The 22,062-nt window shown below is 40.5% G+C and overlaps 2 protein-coding genes across 3 annotated transcripts in view; both read left to right on the top strand.

Moving 5' to 3' along the window:
* mapkbp1 (mitogen-activated protein kinase binding protein 1) overlaps positions 1-22,062 on the top strand; it is a 52,937-nt gene that overhangs the window by 10,456 nt on the left and 20,419 nt on the right. For both annotated transcript variants that reach the window (XM_079633141.1, XM_079633142.1), the window contains exons 3-8: positions 7,531-7,593; positions 8,506-8,563; positions 11,821-11,991; positions 12,226-12,363; positions 12,581-12,763; positions 21,758-21,918. In XM_079633141.1, the coding sequence (XP_079489267.1) occupies positions 7,531-7,593; positions 8,506-8,563; positions 11,821-11,991; positions 12,226-12,363; positions 12,581-12,763; positions 21,758-21,918 (774 nt within the window). The remainder of the gene's footprint in view (positions 1-7,530; positions 7,594-8,505; positions 8,564-11,820; positions 11,992-12,225; positions 12,364-12,580; positions 12,764-21,757; positions 21,919-22,062) is intronic.
* LOC307009410 (uncharacterized protein) lies at positions 19,002-20,150 on the top strand. Its single transcript, XM_079633149.1, has 3 exons — positions 19,002-19,156; positions 19,316-19,848; positions 19,952-20,150. The coding sequence occupies exons 1-3, from the start codon at positions 19,025-19,027 to the stop codon at positions 19,989-19,991; spliced, it is 705 nt and encodes a 234-aa protein (XP_079489275.1). The 5' UTR covers positions 19,002-19,024; the 3' UTR covers positions 19,992-20,150.

Consider the following 22,062-nt stretch of genomic DNA (forward strand, 5'->3'; position numbering starts at 1 on the left):
AATGAAAGAAAAGAGGATGAAGGGTGCAAGGAAGGAAGGAAGGGGTGACATAGGCTGAGTGTAAAAAAATAAAGGAACGTTGTAGGGGAAGAGGTTAGTTTAGCAGAGTTGCAGCGGTGTGTGTGGTCGTTCTCTCTGCTGCATTGCAGTATTCAGCGCTCGTGAGGCTCTCCGGCTCCACACACACTCTCTAATGACACCTCACACTCCGAGAGGAGAGCCGCAATCTAAAGACACCCGCCGGGAATACAAAACACGTAGAAGCCTCGTGCTGGAGATCATGTTAGGATAGATTAAAAGTATTATTTTTACTTTGAGTCTGCTGTCATGTACTTGGAAAAAGCCTTTGTGGACAATAATTGAAAATCAAGCACGCTGTTGGCTACTTGAAACTGTAAGTGAATGAGAACTGAATCTAATCGAACTGAATTTTGATGTCACATTTTCTATGCACACTGCTGTAAGTCATTAGAGATCATATATTTGCATACAAATACAAGCATCACATGCAAAACACACAAAGTCTATGCATTCTCTCTCTAGCCATCAGTTTAACTCCCTTGAAGGTCACTGCGGAAAGGGAATGCGATTTGCAGGGCCTCGCTTTACAAAAGTAAGCAGTTGAATGATCCCTTTACTAATGGTCTCTTCCACACCCTTGTTAGTGATCATGGTCACTTTAATGAAGAAATGTTGCTATCGGTGACCCCAGAAGGTGGTTTCTGACCAACACTTATCTTCATGAGTTGTGAATTAAACTGGACATAAAAAAAGCTACAGCTGATGTAAAAGGCTAGCACAGCAAACATAAATGAACATTTAGGCTAAATATATATTGAAACTAATACTTTTATTCAGCAAGGATGTGTTAAATTGATACAAAATGTTATAGAAATATTTTCTAACATTATAGGCTAAATCTATTTTACTATTTTGAATAAATGCTGTTCTTTTTAACTTTTTATTCATCATTGAATGGTGAAAAAAAGTATCACGTGCTCCGGGAAAAAAAAAGATATTAAGCAGCACAACTGTTTCCAACATTGATAATAACTGAGTATAATATTAGAATGATTTCTGAAGGATCATGTGGCACTGAAGACTGGAGTAATGATGCTGAAAATTCAGCTTTGCATCACAAGAAAATATATTTGAAAGTAGGGCTGTAAACGATTAATTGCGATTAATCGAATCCAAAATAAAAGTTTGTGTTTACATAATATATGTGTGTGTATTGTGTATAATTATTTTGTATATATAAATACACACACATGCATGTATATATTTAAGAATTTTGTTTTATTTATATATAAAATAGTTCTGTTTATATATAATATAAATCATATAAAAATATATATGTAGTATATAAATGCAAATATTTATCAAATATATACATGCATGTGTGTGTATTTATATATACAAAATAATTATACACAATACACACACATATATTATGTAAACACAAACTTTTATTTTTGGATTCGATTAATCGCAATTAATCGTTTACAGCCCTATTTGAAAGTATATTAAAATAGAAAAACATTATTTTAATAATATTTCACAATATTACAGTTATTTTTCTGTGTTTGTTTCCAATAGGCCTATGTATACACCACACACACACACACACACACACACACACACACACACACACACACACACACAATTATAAATGATCCTTAATATTGCAATTCCATTGGGGACAATAGTGGCACAGGACAGATAATAGGAAGGTTGCCTGAGCACAGCGCAGTACCAGGTCGTCCCTTCAGTGCATAATCCTCTGCCATCTGAAAACGTGCTGACTGCTGGGCACAGACGCACAGGATTAGGGCGTCCTGGTCACCATCTGTCTGGAGCTGAGGAGCGAACAGGCCTGGATCAATGGGGAGGACCTGCTAATAGCCAGACTTACGGCTGGGCTCGGGCTTGGAAAGCAATACTCCTGGAAGTCTTTGATTATGATGGGGAGTGATGTTGCGTGTGAGCCTCACCACCTGTCTCGGTTTTATCCCACTCACCAGATGGAGCAGGACTACAACTGTCCTTATTTACTGGCCTCAACATTTGATCTGCCTCGTCTTGAACTCTTGTCTCTCACTCTCACACACGCACGCACACACACACACACACAGAGAGAGAGAGAAGAGACGTACAATAAATTGTCTATATACAGAACAGTTGTGAAACCTGAGAGACCATAACACACGCTGTTTAGGATCTGGTTATCTTTAGCCTCTGCCTTGACTTTGTTTGAAGATTTTTCTAGAATGAGACAATCTCTTGCTGTTTTTAAAAAAATCAGACTTGATGCTGTTCATAGTAATAGTGACTCAAATATTTCACATGAGAACCTGTTGAACTGTCTTTTAACTGGAGTGATAGTTAGTAATGCTTCCTCTTCGTTATGATTAAGTTTGTTAAAATTCCTAACCGTAAGCATAAACTTCATACTGTAACTTCATATGTAACTTCACACCCCGCCCTCTGCAGCAGCTCATTTGCATTTAAAGGGCCAGGCACAAAATGTTGCGTTTTTGCAAACCCTCAAAAAGTGACAACTTTAACATGCTATATAAAAATATCTGTGGGGTATTCTGTGCTAAAACTTCACACACACACTCTGGGAACATCAGAGATTTATTTTACATCTTGTGAAAAGGGCATTTTACCACCCCTTTAAATCCCCAGGGATAAAAGATGTTAAATGAATGTATTGAGTTGCTTCAAATATGAAGCATTACAACATAAAACTTGCTACATAAAATTAAAATGAATATTACTTGTGATGTGCATGAGTTCGACAAGAACCACCATACAATCATATAACACTAAAGTATTTAATTGTATACGACTAAAAAATAAGCTGCATGTTCTTTAGAAAATATTTTAGAACTTCTTAAGAATGTTTTAAGAATTTCACTTAGGAACATCCTTCTCAGAATCTATCTTAAGATGTGAATCTGGCCCCAGAATATCATAGAAATTGGAACTTGGACCAAAGTAAGCAACACCCTAGCAACCACCCAAAAACACTCTAGCAACACACTAATAAACACACAGAACATCTTGAAAACCATATAGCAACACCCTAGCAGCCACTTCAATACCCAAGCATTGTGTTGGTGAGCTTTGCCTAAGAAAGCACCACTTGTGTCTTTAAAAAAAACATGTAAAAATCTATTGTATAAGTTGTTGCTCTATTGCCGTTTTAAAGTACTTGACAGCAGGCTTTGAGTTTGAATATTGTCTAGGCTAATTATTTTGGATATCCATGTGTACTTTGCTTTTAGGATTAACAAGCTGCTACCGAAATGCAATGTCATTATAGAGGGTTATGGTGGTAACATCAGTCATCTGTTCGATCCGTGCGCTTCTACACTCGACTTGGCTTATTTGATTCCCTGCTAGGTGAGATAATGAGCTGGATCAGCTTTTTCCGGGCTGCATGGAGCACACGATGGCACATGTGGGCCTTTCCAAGTGTCACAACAACAGCTAATACATACACACGTAAGAGACACGAGGATTGCTTGCTTGCATTTTTCTTACAGAATCTTTTTATGGTTAATTTAAACTTTGTCAAGTGTGTATGTTTAAAATGAAAAAATACAATGACATTTACATTGTGTGGAAAACTTTCAGTTAAAAATGTAAGCTATTAAGCTAAACTGCGCAGTGATGATCTAATAGTGTGGTGAGAGACAGTGTGTGTGTGTTTGTTGAGTAACATGAATCCTCTCATTGGCTCTGTGCATTGAATCTTTAGTCACACTTGACTTGAGTACCGGTAGATAGCTGAGAGTTTGTGCAGTCTGTCCTCATTTCACTGGAGAGAAATGGCATTATTATCCTGGTTCAAACTATGATTTTCCCAAAGCAGGCTCTTGGAAGGAGAAGAGTCTCTCTCATTATAATACAAATATTGACACACAAAAATTGATTTTGTTTCAGTTGTTGTTGATTCTGGTGGTGAAATTTTATCTAGATACTCATCGAGTAAAATGTGAGTCCTTTCAAAGATCTAGATTGATTGTGATTGTTTTCTGGTTAAAGTACAGATAACCAGTTTTGGCTGACTGAGTGAACAAATGGATTAGTGTTTTAATAGTTAACGAAAACTAATTGTTTTCTGGTATTTTATAGTTGAAATATTTTTTTTTACAATATGCTACAAAAAAAGTATATATATATTTACATACTAGTATTTACAAAAATTACAACTAAACTGAAATGAAAAATAGAATTTTTAATAAAATTCTAAAAATGACAAAAGTACATACAATTACTTAAATTACTTATATTAAAAATAAAATAGAATAAAAATAAATAAATACTACAATAGTACCTATATCCATAATACTGAATACACTGAGATTTAATAAAAGCTTTCAGCTCAAACAATGATGTTTATCCTATATCATCTCATAACATAAGCACTGAATTATTTTTAGAGTTTCCCTTCTGATATTTGTAAAAACAGGCTGTGCTTTGGGTGCTTTTGTGGTTTATTTTCTGTAAAACAGAATCATGTCTCAAGACTTTATTAGACAAGTTAAATGGCTTGGCGGTGTGTTAGCTGATTAAAGTCGATGTTCTCTTACTTGCTGGCTCGACTTATTGTAACCTGATTGCTTTCCAAGACAAGTGTTGAGGAAAAACTTCTTGCCCTATTGAAAAAAAAGAAAGTATTTTGGAAGAAGTTGTGCTGTTTGGCTTATTTATGTGACATTATGAAGCTAAATATAAAATTGACCTCTGTAAATCAAAAGAATTTATCAGCATGCAGCAAACTAATGGTTCAGATTTTCCATCCGTCCAAAGACTGTATAAACAAAACTGAAACAAAGCAGAATATACTGTTCAAAGATTACACTTTGCCAAACGATTCAATTTGTTAAAATTGAATTAGCTATGTTACAATGAACAACAATTTTTACAGTAGTTATAAATAAGTTGATGTTAATTCATAAATATTGTTCATTGGGTAACACTTTACATTGAGGTTTCGTTTGTTACCATTGGTTAACTACATTAGCCTAACTCTCGATAAACAATCCTTTTACAGCATTCATTAATCTCAGTCAATGTTCTTTTCAACTTATATCTTTGAATCAAATGTTTTGTCTGTTAACATTAGTTAATGAACAAAAACATTTTTTTTTTTTTTTTTTTTTTTAAGGATTTAGTGTTGCAACAAACCTCAACTTCTGTAGTTGAAACAACTTGGTACTTTGTAAACACAATTCTGTTTCCCTGGCCTGCAGATTGATAAAACCTGTGCAGAAACAGCCAATCGACTGTTTTGAAAAACTTTTGCCAATATTAATGTCAATGAAGTGATGTCAGTGTGGTTCGAGTGAATGGGTGGGTGGACGCGTGTAAATACAAGGTCAGGAATATTTGCTGACTTTGCACTGATTCATATCAGCTTATCTTTGTAATGGGATGAGCCGCAGACGCTCTTACAACAGGCTTGCGCAGTCATTGATCCGAGCCCAGTCAATCCCATCAGCAGTGTGGCTTATATATAGTGTGGGAGATCCATTAATGGTATTACATGGCAACAGTGAAGGTCCGTTTGCCTGTCTCTGGCATCAGTGGTTTATGGAGACATGAGTAATGTGCTATTGAAGCATGAGCTCATCTGTTATGTCCCTCTCTTCGTAGACGTGCTCGTAAAGCACGGAGCGGGACGACAGGGAGGCTTTGACTTGACGGATTCCAAACGCGCCTCGTCTTGTGGTCGGGGGAGACTGAGTGCTTGTGTGGCTTTGTCTCGCTCCTAGTGTGTGTGTGTGTGTGTGTGTGTGTGTGTGTGTGTGTGTGTAAAGTGTGTTTAAAATTGACCTATAGAGCTGGACCTCAGCCAGTGGAAGAGACCTTTACTCTGAAGATGTAGTTTCACCGCAGCGGGCGTTTGATTTTCTGTGTTAAACCTGGTCCGCTTTGCACATGAGCTTATTTGGTCTAAGAGAATCCCCCACTTCCTGTGAAACTGTCAGCTGCATTTTTGTGTGTGACGTTTAGTGTAGAATATAACTGAAATTGATGATGCCAACAATGTTAATAAATATAAAATAATGAAATTCAAGTGGGTAATAACTCTGTAATATGACTTTGACAAAACAAAGCAGATTATAGTTGTGATTGAGGAAAACACTTGAATATCTGTCTTGTTCAATGTCATGAGCCTTAAATATGTGTGTGTGTTCAAAGAGCAGCAGCCCAGTCAAAATATGAATGGATCATAAACTGGCAGAAATAGTAGGGACCCTGAACCTTGCACTTTTTATAAAGTTATGTGCAATTTTTTGCTTGTTTATTTGTTTCCCCTCGTGTATAAATTATGAAATATGTAGATTTAATACATGTGTATATATAATTATTTATTTGTTTATGCTATATATAAATTATAAAATGTAATATTTAATTATAATTTTATATTTAATTTTAATTTATAGGCTACTATATTATAATTTATAATAAATATTTTTTATTGCAATTAATGTGTCTGAAGGAGTTTGACTTGTGTCATTTGGGTGGTTGAGGAAATGCATGGCACGGTTATTTTGTTTTTCTGAAAACTGGTTTAGGCACTTATTGTCTCTGTATCAGCGTTTTACCTTTAGTATAGGGACTTCAGCATTTTATTTATTTATTCATTTGGGGGGGAAGATCTGTGTCTTTGCAGTTTTTACTAATCCTTTGTCTGAGTGTACTACATATCTGCAAATGGCTAGCATAGACTTTATAAAAGTGTTTCTATTCCCCAGGATTCTGCAGTGGTCTTTGACGTATTTCCTCTGTGTTCTGTTTGTCTCAATGCCTTCCTTCTCTGTCTGCAATACAGCAGGTCATTTCCCCCACCCGACATTGTCTCAGACAGTCTTTATAGGACCAACTCTACTGTACTTCCATTTCAAAAAGTTTTCAAAAGGCTTGTTTGTTTTTCATTCTTAAAAAGGATCCTGTATTTGGGAGAAGAAAGACTCAGAGGAACACAAAACCCCAAAAAGCACACAAAGCAAGCACACTAAATACAGAACTTAGTACCACAGTACACTTACATATCAGATGGTAATATACCATAGTACTTTGATATCATACCCCTACTTAATGTTTCCCAGAAACATAAACCATGATATTTACAATACATAGAACTCCAAGGTACTTCAAAGAATGCCATGGTACTATCATCATGGTAACTGCTGATAGTACCATGTTCCAACGAAACGCAGCCCTGACTGATAAGTTAGACAGTTTAAATTAGTCTGATTTGTGCACATCATTTTTTTTTTCTCGTTCTGAATTTAGGTAGTAGAAAACACTACTCCATGATTTATGTAGTGGAATTTTGGGCTTGTGACTTAGTGGTCAAAGATCTGGGCTGCTAACCCAAAGGTTGTCACTGAGTAAGACTCTGGAGTGAATGTCAGTCACCGTAGTAAAATATTCAATGTTTTGTTGCTTTGGATTGGAAAGTGTAATTGAATCACTATTTGACCTTTTCTTTTTGTCGTTTTATAGGTGTGTGGTGGTGCTACTGAACCCTAAGAAAAACAAACAACATCATATCCTCAATAGCTCCAGGTGAGACTTTCATACTTTTCTAACCAAGCACAACATGGATAAATGTCACGTTCTTTGGCTCATTAGCTCCACTAGTGTGCTAGTACATTCATTCCAGCGATGTCTATTTAAGCACTTTTATATTGTAAGGGCTGGTTCACACAGAACAGCAAAAAACAGCAAAATGCAGGTCTAGAAATGGCTTTTTTCACTTTTAACTTAAGCGTCACATTTCTAGAATGTTGTGTCATGTGCAAGACGCTTCAAAAGACATAAGTGCAATGGTTAAAGACATCCATCTACCATATGTTTACATTGAAAAACAAAAACAATGGAAAAGTAGCGCAGTAGAATGGAAAAACACGTTCTGTTGGAAGTCTGCGTGAAATGGAAGTTTCAATAGCCTTTTCTTTTCCTATTGTGACGTATATCCAAGTGAACCGCTTCTCTGACAAGAAAAAATGTAGGGAAGGACTTTGTCCATGGGGAATTGATTGGATGGTTGTCGTTTGTTATTGCTGTGATGTCATGTGAGTGACAGGTTGCCCCGCCCTCGTGCCAGTAAACACGTCATTAGAGATTTTGAGTATATGTATTTAAAAATATATATAATGATGTGCAATGATAAAAAATGTATAATAAATACTGCAATATTCCATAAAAAATTACAATTGTCCATTTTTATTTCATGGTGACTTTAAAATAATGAACACAACCCCATCTGCCATTAGTTGACCAAACAAATAGTCCTTTCCCAAACTCTTTGCTCATGGTTGAGCAAATGTTGTAGTGTCAGCCTGGTCGAGTTGCTCAGACATAATAATTATTGTGATAAGCAATAAGTGAACGGACAGAGAGGAAGTCTCTGAACTAGCAGGATACATGTCCTTCAACATTGTCTTAAATACTTCCTTCCACTCTCTCATTTCACAGGAAGACCATCACTACGCTCTCCTTCTCTCCTGATGGCAAATATGTGGTCACAGGCGAGGTGAGTATTCAATATCTTTGCTTTGTGGTTGCCTCACATGATCTAGGAGGAAGTCAGGAGCTCTGGAGCAGTATCTCATGCTGATGTAGCCGGTCTATATGAAAATAAAGTTCTGTATCTTGCACCTTCAGGTCTGTGAAGTGTACAGTGTGCTGCAATCGCTGTGAGCAGTGACTAACTATCAGTGTCTTTGTCTGTTGCCAAGTCAAGTACAGACAATGTGATGACTATTGATTTCCTTCCGCAATTCTGCAGAACTACTAACTTTTGGATTAGGAAGGATTTATTGCTTTGACTGCCATATATAAATCGTGCAAAAGCATGCAAGATATGTCCAGCTTGAAATAAAACACAGACACAAAGTATTACAACCATCAGAATAAAACTGATTGAAACAGCAAAAGAAAAATGCACAGCATAATATACATAACAGCAAACAGTATTTGGAAAAATTACTTTATTTAGTTTAAAGACAACATGAAATGTAATTGGCAACACATTGAACATCTGTTATCTAAAATATTACCAAGTTATACAGAGTATTAGCAGGAAAAAAAAATGTTTGGATTTGATTGGATCATTTGGCCAACTGGATTGATATTATTGATTATTATGGTATTATTATTTTTCCCTGTATGTGCAGCTTGGCTGTGTCATCTGGGTAGAAAAGTGTGGTAGAAAAAGTACATTGTAATCGAGTGCTAAATATCAAGGGAATTCAAAAGTGTAATTTTCCAGGCTTTTGAAAAAATCATGGAAAAGTCATGACATTTTCTTTAGTCAATGTACATTTTTGCAGTTCTGCTTACTTGTAAAAAAAAAAAAAAAAAAATGAAATCATGTTGTAATGGCAAAGTCTTTTATTTTCCTATTGTGACGTGTTGTATAAGTGAAACGGCTTCTCTGACGGGTTCTCCAGCATCCGGAAAACGTACCTTCTATGGGGGCATCCATTGGCTAGCAAGCCATCACCTGCTGTTAGCATTCCATTGACTCCCGTTCATTTTGGCGTCACTTTGACAGCAAATAACTTTACATCTGAGGCGTTTAAAGACTCTATTTGTCCATTGTTTATTTCTAAAGAAACAAGACAATGTATAAAAGGCTCCATTACCATGTATCTTACGTTATGGCCCCGTATAAGCCATCTTGCGTCATAACCACGCGACAGTAGTATAGACAGTATACAGTAGTAGTATAGACTGTCTATAAATTACCATATAGACAGGAGGAGAAGCTCGCAGACAATTGGGGGGACGTGGAGGCAAAATGACAAAATAATTAATCAGAATACTTACCAAAAGTGATCCTGCTCATATACAGCTCCTACTCACGCTCTCCGTCTCTGCAAGATTCGGAAGGGAATGATTCAGATTTCTCTCAGGACAGCTACTAGAAGACTTACAGCTGTCAGACAGGTTGCTCACGTCACATCTACGTCGTCAAGCTCAGTTTGAGGCTGCGCAGTACGCTCGGCCATCAGGAAGTGAGTGCTTCTAATTGACTTCACTTTTCTCCGTTGAAGTCTATGGGGTCGCTGCTGAGTCCATTTTTACTGTCTATGTCTCTGAACAAAATGTAGGGAAGGACTTGACGGAAACGGCATGAAGATCATTCAATTAAATTGACTGAATTAAAAGAAAAAATGTTTTGGGTGAACTATCCCTTAAGAATAAAGTGCGTTGATGAAGTGTTCAAAGTCTGGCATGACACTAATGACTGGAAACAGTAGTGTGAACACTGACCAGAGCTGTTTGGACTCAGTTTGCAAGGCTGAACATGAACACATATCCTGTCTGCTTCTCTAATCCACTAAATCATGTGGACGGGTGATTTTGTTTTGTGTAGTTGTACAGTTGTGTGCGTGTGTGTTCAAAAAAGTAATCCTTTCCGTTTGAGAGGAGTTTCTTACTCCAGCATGTGAAAGTGATGTGAGTTTGTGCTTACCGGCTGCCGTGGCAACAGGCGGCACCGTGCCAACCTGCACACAGACTGTGTCTGCTGTCATAAAAAGGTGAAAGCGAGAGCGCCAAGAAAGGGCAAGGAAGAGCGCATGTAGGAAAGTGTGCCTGAAGCAAGAGATAGAAACAGTCTGGAATCGGCATCACTGTGGTTTGACCTCTGACCCCCACATTCTCACTGCGAATCTCCTGCAGCACTGAAAGCAGGATGTTGTGTAAGATTAATCGGAATGGCTCGGTTTGGTTTGCGGTGCGTGATCTGTCTTGATTGGAGTTGCGTAAGGTGGGATCATTGAACTGACCTGTCTCGACATCTCTGTTAGCAACTCTTGATGTGTTGCACAAACAAGCATTGCACAAAATGGAAAGATTCTCTTGAATACATGTTTTCAATACATCAAAATAAAAATCTAAGTTTCCCAGTCATACAAAACAGGGAATGTTTTTTTAAGGACATTTCTGTAATATATTGAAAGAAGTCTCTTATGCTCACCAAGGCTGCATTTATTTGATCAAAAGTACTATAAAACCGTTATATTGTGAAACGTTATTACAATTTAAAATAACTTTTCTATTTTAAAATGTAATTTATCTCTGGGATGTCAAAGTTGAATTTTCAGCATCATTACTCCAGTCTTCAGTGTCACATGATCCTTCAGAAATCATTCTAATATGTCTAAGCACGTTTGAGCTTCTGCAAGAACCAATGAGGTTCATTCTCATGTTACGCAGCGCGTTTGAGCTTCTGCAAGAACCAATGAGGTTCATTCTCGTGTTACGCAGCGCATTTGAGTTTGTGCAAGAACCAATGAGGTTCATTCTCGTGTTACGCAGCACGTTTGAGCTTCTGCAAGAACCAATGAGGTTCAGTTTGGGTGAACTATCCCTTTAAGCCTAGCTGTTTTAACTGAAAGCAACTTGCATTGTTTTGTCTCAAGATGCACACCAGTAATGTTTTTTCTAAGGCACATTTTAAAAAGTTACTTAAATGTCCTAATTTAACTAAGGCCTTTCAGGATTCTTTTCGTAGAAAGTTCAAAAGACATTTATTTGAAACTTTTGTAACAGTTTAAAGGTCCTTACTTTCACTTTTGATATATTGAATGCATCATTGATGGATAAAAAAATGAAATTCTTAAGAAAAATATTACTAATCTCAAACTTTTAAAAGGTATTCTAATATACATTTTTGTAGTTCTTCATCTTGGTATTATTGCTCTTGTGTTGAGTTTGTATGTGATACTTGCTGACAACCCTCATAAATGATAACCCCTCTCTCTCTCTGTGTCTCTCTAGAGCGGTCATATGCCGGCAGTGCGTGTCTGGGATGTGGCGGAGAGGACGCAGGTGGCGGAGTTGCAGGAACATAAATACGGCGTGGCGTGTGTGGCTTTCTCCCCCAATAGTAAATATATCGTCAGCGTGGGTTACCAACACGACATGATCGTCAACGTCTGGGCCTGGAAGGTGGCTAGCAATATTTATACAGTCATACAACAATCAAGATAGCTTTAATTTAGTGTATTATATCATATAAGTTGTTTGGATAACTAAATTAGCTTTTCCTGAAGGTAAAAGAACACTATATTATTGTGGTTCCACCTTGCAAACTCTTATTTTCCCCTTATTATTGTTGCACTTTACAATTGCATCAACCAATTACCTAAAAATATAAAATCTAATATTTGTCTTTCTTTTCAGAAAAATGGTGTGGTTGCTGCCAACAAGGTGTCCAGTAAAGTGATGGCTGTGTCTTTCTCAGATGACAGCTCGTACTTTGTTACAGCCGGGAACAGACATGTGAAGTTCTGGTACCTTGACCACACCAAGTCATCCAAGGTACGTTGCTAACGTGGTAGACAACAGCTAGCCTTATCTCTTCCAAATATAGCTCTTTTTGATCTTTCTGTCTGGCTTTTCGTCTTAAAGTCTCTAACTCTCACTTGAGACGCCAAACCTGACCTCAACTGAAAATGTCACACAAACTCCCAGTTCATACAGTACTAAGTATCAGCCAGGTCTTAGATGAATGTCTCATAAATGTCATCTGTCTCAGGTGAACGCCACAGTACCGTTATCGGGCCGCTCTGGTCTTCTTGGAGAGCTGCGGAATAATTTCTTCAGCGATGTGGCCTGTGGAAAGGGCCGGAAGGCGAGCAGTACCTTCTGCATCACTACGTCTGGGCTGCTCTGTGAGTTCAACGACAAAAGAATGCTGGACAAGTGGGTGGAGCTCAGGGTGAGTGACAAAGATTGCAGATTGGTTGATTTTGTAGTCTGTCACAAATATGCATGAGTGGGTATATGCAATACAGCTCAACAGTTTGGTTCAAAAAGTAAAAATGGCATTTAAAATCTTCTCTACAGAGTTGATTTTTAAACAATTTTATCTTAAACTCAATAATTGAAAAAAAAAATCAATATAATCCAAATTTTAAAGCTGCAATAGACTTTTCTTTCTACTGTGACATATCAGAGTGAAATGGATTCTGGAATGAGAAAAATGTAGGGCGGGATTTGATATTGTCCTTAGGGAATTTATTGGATCGTAGGAAGTTGGTCGTTGCTAACTAAATGGAGGCAGATCTGAATGCCAATTTTGATTTCATGGGGACTTTAAAGTAGTTGTAGTTACCATGGATATGGGTATTGCAGCTTCACTGCAGTGAGTTTCACTGTGAGTTCACTGTTGAGCCCTATTCCTTTAAATAATGTGTTTGTGAAAATAATGTCAAATCGAAGCTATTTTAGGGTACGTTTACACGACAATGATGTTCTAAAAATGGAAATGTTTTTCCTCTGTTTTTTTTTCCTGTGCAGGCGACAATCTTGACAAAACAATTCCCGTTCACACTTCACAGGGATCCGTGAAAACAACTTTAAAACGCTGTATTTTGCTGTCAGGCCAGAAGTTGGCGATGTCACTTTGTAAAGAAACACTACGCGCCTATAAACTGAACACATTACACACATGCGCATGACTCCACAGTTTTAACAAATTTGCATTTTTGTAATTTACACATACAGAGATGATAACGGTATCAATTTCCAAAACGTTGTAACCCGTTATCAAAAGTTGAGTTTTCAGGCCAAAACACCGTTGTAGTGTTTTCTGTTTTTAGTTGAAAATGGTGTCGTGTAAACAGACCCTTAGGCATGGAATTATTTGTAGTCATTGTTTGTGTGTTTTGTTTTATCCATGTTAAAGGGATAGTTCACACAAAAAAACACAATTCTGTCATCATTTACTCCCCCTCAAGTTTTTCCATACCTGTATGAAAACTGCTGAACACAAAATAAGACATTTTGAGGAATATTGATAACCAATACTAATTGACCAATTGACTTCCATAGTAGGGGTGGGGGGGGGGGGATACCATGGAAGTCAATGGGGTCCATCAACTGTTTGGTTACTAACATTCTTTAAAATATCTTCTTTTGTGTTCAGCAGAAGACAGAAATAGAGGTTTGTAACAACAACTTGAGGGGGAGTAAATGATGAGAATTTTTTTTTTGTGAACTGTCCCTTTAAGCTCTTTTCTTTCTCTGATATTAAAGCCTTTGAGTACACAAAGGTGTTTCTACACTCTCTGCTGTTAAGTGGAGTGTGTTAATTAACAATTCTGCTGCTGCTGTCGTCTAATATTAGTCTGTTCTGCTTCTCCTCTCACACTGTCCAGACAAATGACAGTTTCGCAGTAAGTTTCACACCAGGGCTGCGGGTTCAGCTGTCACGTCTCATTGTAAAACTCATCGATGGACATGTCACAGTGCGTCTGTCAGTCATGCTCACCTGTACATTGGATGTGTGACCACATTGTCTTCACTTGCCAGTTATCACTCTCAGGCAAAGCATTTCAAATGATGTACGACCAGGCCCACACAGAATCTATGCCCATAAAACACTTGTTGAATTTTACATACTCTTCATTTGCTATATTCACTGCATATTTTGTGTCTGTTTTAATAAATACAATTATTATTTTATATTTTTCTAATATTCATTTCAACACAGAAGTGACAAAGAGTGATGTCCGGAGGGCATCAATAAATATGAGGGACGAATGTAAGACTAAACTTAAAGTATTTATCTGACAAAATTATTCACAGCTACAAGCTTTTTTTTACTATGCAAAAAAAAAAAGTGCATATAGAAAAATAAAAAGTTCACAGGAAAAAGCAGACATTGACTACTGTCACGGATTCACCCAACGACACACCCCAACCAGCTTCAACCCAACACACCTGGTCCCGATCGCAATCACCGGAGTTCTGAGTTACTACACCTCCACCTCATCACTTCATTCACCACACCAGCTCTGCATATAAACCCCAGTCAGCCTACAGCTCATTGTCAGGTCTCGTCGTTTGACGCCAGTGACTCCCCGGTTCCTAACACTTCTGTCAGGTTCCTGAACACCCTTCGCAAGTATTATACTTCTACACTAACCTCTCTGTGTGTGTATTCCAAGCAGCCTCTGTGTGCGGTGGTTCTCCGGGATTCTCCTAAACCGCATCTCCGTGTATTCCAGTATACCTCTCGGATCTCTAACCAGGACTCCAGTGGTCTGATATTCCATATATCTCAGAGACGGTATCCATTCCCAGCTTCCATTCCAAGTTACATTACTACATCAGTTCCAGTATTCATCCTGCGTTCCCGTGTTGATCTCGAAGCCCTTCCAGTATCCCGGAGTTGCATACAGTGTCTAAATAAAACCTGTTAACGTCATTCTCTGTGTCTTCATCCTTGCAGTAGTGTGACAGAAGACCTGACCACACACCATGCAAACTCCCTCGGCTTCTGAGATCTCCGCTGCATCCACTGAAGTCCCTCGGGGCGCCGCCGCACACGCTGCCGCCGCACCCCAGCCACTTATGGATGCCACAGCATACGCCGCTGCTAATGCAGCCGTCGCACCGCAACAATCACTTCAAGAAACCCTCACGGAATTCCGTCACGCCCTTCTGAACTACCGACCTGCCTCAGTAAGTCCCATGGCCAAACCAGCTTCATATTCGGGCGACGAGGAGTGCAATGGATTTCTTCTACAGTGCAAACTCTACTTGGAGGTAAACGCTGTTCAGTTCATTTCTGAAAAAGCCAAAATTGCTTTTATAATTTCTTTGCTCTCGGGTCGAGCGTTGAACTGGGCTCAAGCTCTCTGGGAATCCAATGCACCCGCAATACAGTCTGTGAATGGATTCTTTGAACATTTTCACACTGTTTTCGCTCAAACTGCTAGCGCCACCACAGTTCATGATCAGCTGTTTCGCCTACGACAAGGCACCTCCTCTGTTCCAGATTACGCTTTGAAGTTTCGGACGATCGCGGCAAGCAGCGGATGGAACGAAATCGCTTTGATGACCGCTTATCGTCAAGGACTCAATTCAGATGTCGGTTTGCAATTGGCCATCTATGATGACTCCATCGGGATTGAAAAACTCATCCAACGCTCAATTCTCATAGCCCAACATCGCACTGCATGTTTAGTTAATTCCCCTGCACGCCCTCCTCACGTCTCCTCAGCACCTGAGCCTATGGAAGTCGATACAGGACGTCTAACTACATCTGAACGTAACCGACGTCATACCAATAACCTATGTCTCTACTGTGGAGCTTCTGGACATTATCGTGTCGAATGTCCCGTCCGTCCCAGACGTTCGGCGGTGAGTGCAGTAAATCTACCATTTCCAGTACTTAACCTAAAGCAAACTCCGGTGATTATAACATATCTAAAACACTCTATTCCAGCGAAAGCTCTGATTGACTCCGGCGCGGCAGGGAACTTCATCTCAGCTTCACTACTCAACCGTTTACAAACTCACCGACGACGATTAAATCAACCACTGAGTATACACTCCATCCTAGGAAAACCCCTCTGTAAGCGAAGTATTCAGCACTGCAGTCCCGAATTACAACTTTCCATCGGTTGTCTACATCAAGAGAAATGCTCTTTACTGGTACTGGAGGGCTCTACAGCAGATATCGTCCTCGGACGTCCGTGGCTTATTCAACACTCGCCTGACATCTGCTGGACATCTGGAGAAGTACGTCGTTGGAGTGATCACTGTAAAACGCATTGTCTACGTCCTGTCAAGAAACAATCCTCTGCTTCCATGTCAGCTATCCCTGCAGTCCTGGGTTCAACCTCCGTCGAGAGTCCTGTCACCGATTCTTCTCACCAGATCCCTCCTGAATACCGAGCGTTCCAGGACGTGTTCAGTAAGCAACTCGCCACCACTCTTCCACCTCACCGGCCATGGGACTGCGCAATTGACCTACTGCCTGGGGCCACTTTACCGCATGGGAAAATTTACCCGTTGTCCATCCCGGAGCAGAAGGCCATGGAGGAGTACGTGGATGAAGCCTTACGCCAAGGATACATTCGACCATCTACGTCCCCTGCCGCCTCAAGCTTCTTCTTCGTCGGGAAAAAGGACGGAGGACTTCGGCCATGTATTGATTACCGCATCCTTAATGCTTCTACCGTCAAGTTCAGATACCCATTGCCCTTGGTACCTTCGGCTCTGGAACAGCTACGTTCAGCTCGGATCTTCACCAAACTAGATTTGAGAAGTGCGTACAACCTGGTTCGTGTACGTGAGGGCGACGAGTGGAAGACTGCCTTTATCACCCCTGCTGGCCACTACGAATATCGGGTCATGCCTTTCGGGCTGTCAAATAGTCCAGCAGTCTTCCAAGGCTTTATGAACGAGATCTTCCGAGATATGCTCCATCGGTTTGTGGTCATCTACATCGATGACATCCTAATCTACTCCACCAATCTCGATGAACATGTTCTACAGGTGAAGCAAGTCCTTCAACGTCTCCGTGAGTACCAACTGTACCTGAAGTTAGAAAAATGCGAGTTCCATCAAGAATCCATGCACTTCCTGGGGTACGTGATTCGTCCAGACGGCATCTCTATGGATCACAATAAAGTGGAAGCGGTGATCAACTGGCCTAAACCCCAGACCCTGAAAGAGCTACAACGTTTTCTTGGCTTTGCCAACTTTTATCGCCGGTTCATCCGGGACTACAGTAAGATCTGTGCTCCAGTAACATCCATGGTGAAGAAGGGTACCAAACAGTTAACCTGGTCTGCTGAAGCTTCCGAGGCCTTTGAGGGTTTGAAGAAAGCCTTCTGTTCTGCTCCTACACTGAGTCATCCCAATCCTGATCTCCCGTTCTTAGTAGAAGTGGATGCATCCACCAACGGAGTTGGAGCTGTTCTATCGCAGCGGCAGAGGACCCCTCCACGACTCCATCCATGCGCCTTCTTCTCTCGTAAGATGTCCCCGGCGGAGCAGAATTATGATGTCGGTAATCGAGAACTCCTGGCCATTAAATTAGCTTTAGAGGAATGGAGACACTGGTTGGAGGGAGCCAACCATCCATTTCAAGTGATCACAGACCACCGCAACCTTGAGTATCTCCGGGAGGCCAAAAGATTAAATCCTCGTCAGGCTCGGTGGGCTCTCTTTTTCACACGCTTTAACTTCACTGTTACATACCGCCCGGGCTCCAAAAATCTCAAAGCAGACGCTCTATCACGCCTCTATCAATCTGAAACCTCCACTGAGATTAACGAAACTATACTCCCTCCAGCCATAATTGCCAGTCCCATCCAGTGGAACATCAACGAACTCATAGCCGATGCCACCATTTCCGAACCTGCTCCGCCGGGAGGTCCTGAGGGGAAGGTTTTCGTACCTACCAACCTCCGCCTTCCCCTCATGGACTCACTACACACCTCTCCGGGCTCTGGACACCCAGGTAGTCAACAAACCCTCTCACTTCTCCAACAGCGCTACTGGTGGCCCGGCATGGTCCAGGATACCGCCCGATACGTACAAGGATGCACAGCTTGTGCTATGGCCAAGGTACCTCGACGTCTTCCAGAAGGAAAGCTTATGCCTCTACCAATTCCGAACAGACCCTGGTCCCATCTGGCCGTGGATTTCATTACCGATCTGCCTTCATCCAATTCCAAGACCTGCATTCTAGTAGTCGTTGACAGATTTTCCAAGTCCTGTAAATTGATATCCCTCTCCGGACTTCCCACAGCCTTCAAGACAGCAGAGATGTTATTCACCGAGATTTTCCGCCACTTCGGAATCCCAGAGGATATAGTATCAGATCGAGGACCGCAATTCATATCAAGAGTCTGGAAGTCGTTCTTCAAGCTTCTGGGAGTATCGGTCAGCCTGACGTCGGGGTACCATCCTCAATCTAACGGCCAAGCGGAGCGTAAGATCCAAGAGATCGGGAGGTACCTAAGGACCTATTGCCATGAAGCACAGGACTGCTGGAATCAGTATCTCCCATGGGCAGAGTATGCCCAGAACTCTCTACGCCAAACATCCACAGGCTTGACACCGTTCCAGTGCGTTCTGGGATACCAGCCACCCCTGTTCCCTTGGACAGGCGAACCATCGGACGTCCCAGCGGTCCAGCACTGGTTCACCGAGAGTGAGAGGGTCTGGGACTCAGCCCATGTCCATCTTCAGGGAGCTGTACGGAGGTTTCAACAACAGGCTGACGTACATCGAAGAGCTACACCCCATTACACTCCAGGCCAGCTGGTGTGGCTCTCCACCAGGGATATCCGCCTCCGACTGCCCTCCCGTAAGCTCAGTCCCAGGTTCATAGGTCCATTTGCGGTGCTGAGGCAGGTCAATGAAGTCACGTATCGACTCGCCCTACCCCGTCACTACCGGATTGCACCCACCTTTCATGTTTCCCTGTTAAAACCTTACACTGCACCTCTCTCTGCACCTTCCACAGAAGCTGAAGCTGGTGAAGTTCCCCCTCCTCCTTCGGTGGACCCCGCAGACGAAGCAGTATACCAGGTCCGCACCATCTTGGATTCCCGACGACGGGGGGGTCAGCTGCAGTACCTCGTGGATTGGGAGGGGTTCGGACCTGAGGAACGCTGTTGGGTCCATCATGACGACATCTTGGACCCCACGCTCCTCCAGGACTTCCATCGTGACCACCCGGATCGCCCAGCCCTCCGTCCACGGGGTCGCCCTCGTCGTCGGGTCCTACGGCCCTCAGGAGCTGGCCGTGGAGGGGGGGGTACTGTCACGGATTCACCCAACGACACACCCCAACCAGCTTCAACCCAACACACCTGGTCCCGATCGCAATCACCGGAGTTCTGAGTTACTACACCTCCACCTCATCACTTCATTCACCACACCAGCTCTGCATATAAACCCCAGTCAGCCTACAGCTCATTGTCAGGTCTCGTCGTTTGACGCCAGTGACTCCCCGGTTCCTAACACTTCTGTCAGGTTCCTGAACACCCTTCGCAAGTATTATACTTCTACACTAACCTCTCTGTGTGTGTATTCCAAGCAGCCTCTGTGTGCGGTGGTTCTCCGGGATTCTCCTAAACCGCATCTCCGTGTATTCCAGTATACCTCTCGGATCTCTAACCAGGACTCCAGTGGTCTGATATTCCATATATCTCAGAGACGGTATCCATTCCCAGCTTCCATTCCAAGTTACATTACTACATCAGTTCCAGTATTCATCCTGCGTTCCCGTGTTGATCTCGAAGCCCTTCCAGTATCCCGGAGTTGCATACAGTGTCTAAATAAAACCTGTTAACGTCATTCTCTGTGTCTTCATCCTTGCAGTAGTGTGACAACTACGTTTTGTGTTTTTGCATGTTCATAATTTTTGGCAAGGCTGTCATACAAAGAAATTATGTCTGCACAATTTGACATGTTTCATTGCATTATCACAAATAAGACCGTCTACTCCAAGCACAACTAAACAAGCAATATGCTTACAAAATATTGTTATGTTTAATAATATTTGAATACATGGTGAAGATGTTATTTTTCCTAGGCCGGACATCACTTTTGGCCACTACTGTATATGTATACAGTAATTATTTTAATTAATTATAAATCATTAGTATTAATTATTTAACTTTATTTTAAATGCATATTGAATCATATTTATATTAATAAACCAACATGATATTTCATTTATTTAATTGTTTTAATTTACTGCTTCTATTACAATACCTTAAAATAAAAAAACATCAGATCAAGTAGTAATGTCTATTAAAAAAAAATGTCCATTGTATCTCACGAAAGAGAAGAAGAGGCAAATTGGTATTTCAGAAGACCTTCAGCAAACCATGAGAACTAGGCAATCGTGTTATGAATGTGAACACATGATTTAGAGCCGATATGAGATCTCGATTTGACTCCTCTCGGACTGTCAAAGTGGGTCATAGTGAGAGCAGGTGGGCGCTGCACAATTCTGCTTTTGTGGAGACCCTTGTGCCCAATGCACAGAGAAACAAGAAAGAGATTGAAGAGTGCCAGAAAGAAAGGGATACGGGGAGGATGGGATACAAAAGCCTCTCTGTCTAGCAGTTTATCAACTACAAGAACCCGAGTTACAATTTGATTATCTAAAAATGAACTTTGGTCTCTCGACATAAAGCTTATTTAGCATATACTCGCCCCTGTCCGTACCTTATCTCTGTAAATTAAATTATACTGTATGTCTGTGAATGATTATCAGATTTCTCTCATCAGGAACATCTAAAAGCTGATGGAAAAAACACACAAATGAGCTCTTATCTTCCTACTGTTAACCTTCTCAGGCACTTTTTTAGCATTTAATCTCTTTATTGCCCCCAGTTTCGTTAAATTGTTATGTTTTATATCTTATCAGCTTTTATTTGCGGCCTGTTTCCATGCTATTATCAGTCATGAGACATCTTAATTTAATGCACAGAGCTCTCATTTTTTTTCCCATGTAAAAAATTAATCCAACATACTTGGTAGCAACTTGGCCCACATGGCAAAAATGCTTTTGGATAGTCGCATCATTTCAGATTTGATCATTTCTGCCGATTTCTAGAGAATTGAATCGCCCATTGTTCACAAAATTCTGCATTTCCTCCACCCATTGCATGTTTGATCACTTGTTTTTATTACTAGAATTGTGCTTAAAGGACTGCACCTTCTGTGCTTTTTAAATAAAATGTTTTTGGTTAATTTAATGTTTATTTTTTACTATTTTAAATGAAGAATTAATTTATTCCCCACAATCAAAGCAAAAAATGTATAATATTAATAAAAAATACATTTACATAGTATTTTAAATAACGGAATGGTTGTGGGCCTAGTGATGACTTGCTTCACTGGGATTTCACTGTTATTCAATTGTATTTCCCCATTTCTCTCTCTCTCTCAGACTAGTATGGCCACGTCTCTGTCCGTCAGTGAGGATCTGATCTACTGTGGTTGTGCTGATGGCACTGTGAGAGCGTTCAGCCCCACTGACCTGCACTTTATCTGTACGCTGCCTCACCCTCACAGCCTGGGCACAGACATCTCCACTGTTACCGAGGCCAGGTAAGATGAGCCACATTAGTGAGCCTACAAGTTAGTCACATTTTATCAATGTATTTGCATTATACTTGAAGTACCATGTACATTAATGAGCCCAAACATTTTGACCACCTGCCTAATATGCTGTTGGTCCTCCGTGTGCTGCCA

Source organism: Phoxinus phoxinus (assembly GCF_949152265.1).
Source record: "Phoxinus phoxinus genome assembly, chromosome: 13".
In the NCBI taxonomy this organism is placed as follows: Eukaryota; Metazoa; Chordata; class Actinopteri; order Cypriniformes; family Leuciscidae; genus Phoxinus; species Phoxinus phoxinus.

Bases quoted from the DNA above. Each gene is read 5' to 3' on its own strand.
- LOC307009410 (XM_079633149.1), top strand. From the start codon at position 19,025: ATGTCCATCTTCAGGGAGCTGTACGGAGGTTTCAACAACAGGCTGACG. The intron at 19,157-19,315 runs GTAAGCTCAGTC...CACCTTCCACAG, and splicing joins CCGCCTCCGACTGCCCTCCC to AAGCTGAAGCTGGTGAAGTT. The intron at 19,849-19,951 runs GTATTATACTTC...CGTGTATTCCAG, and splicing joins TTCCTGAACACCCTTCGCAA to TATACCTCTCGGATCTCTAA.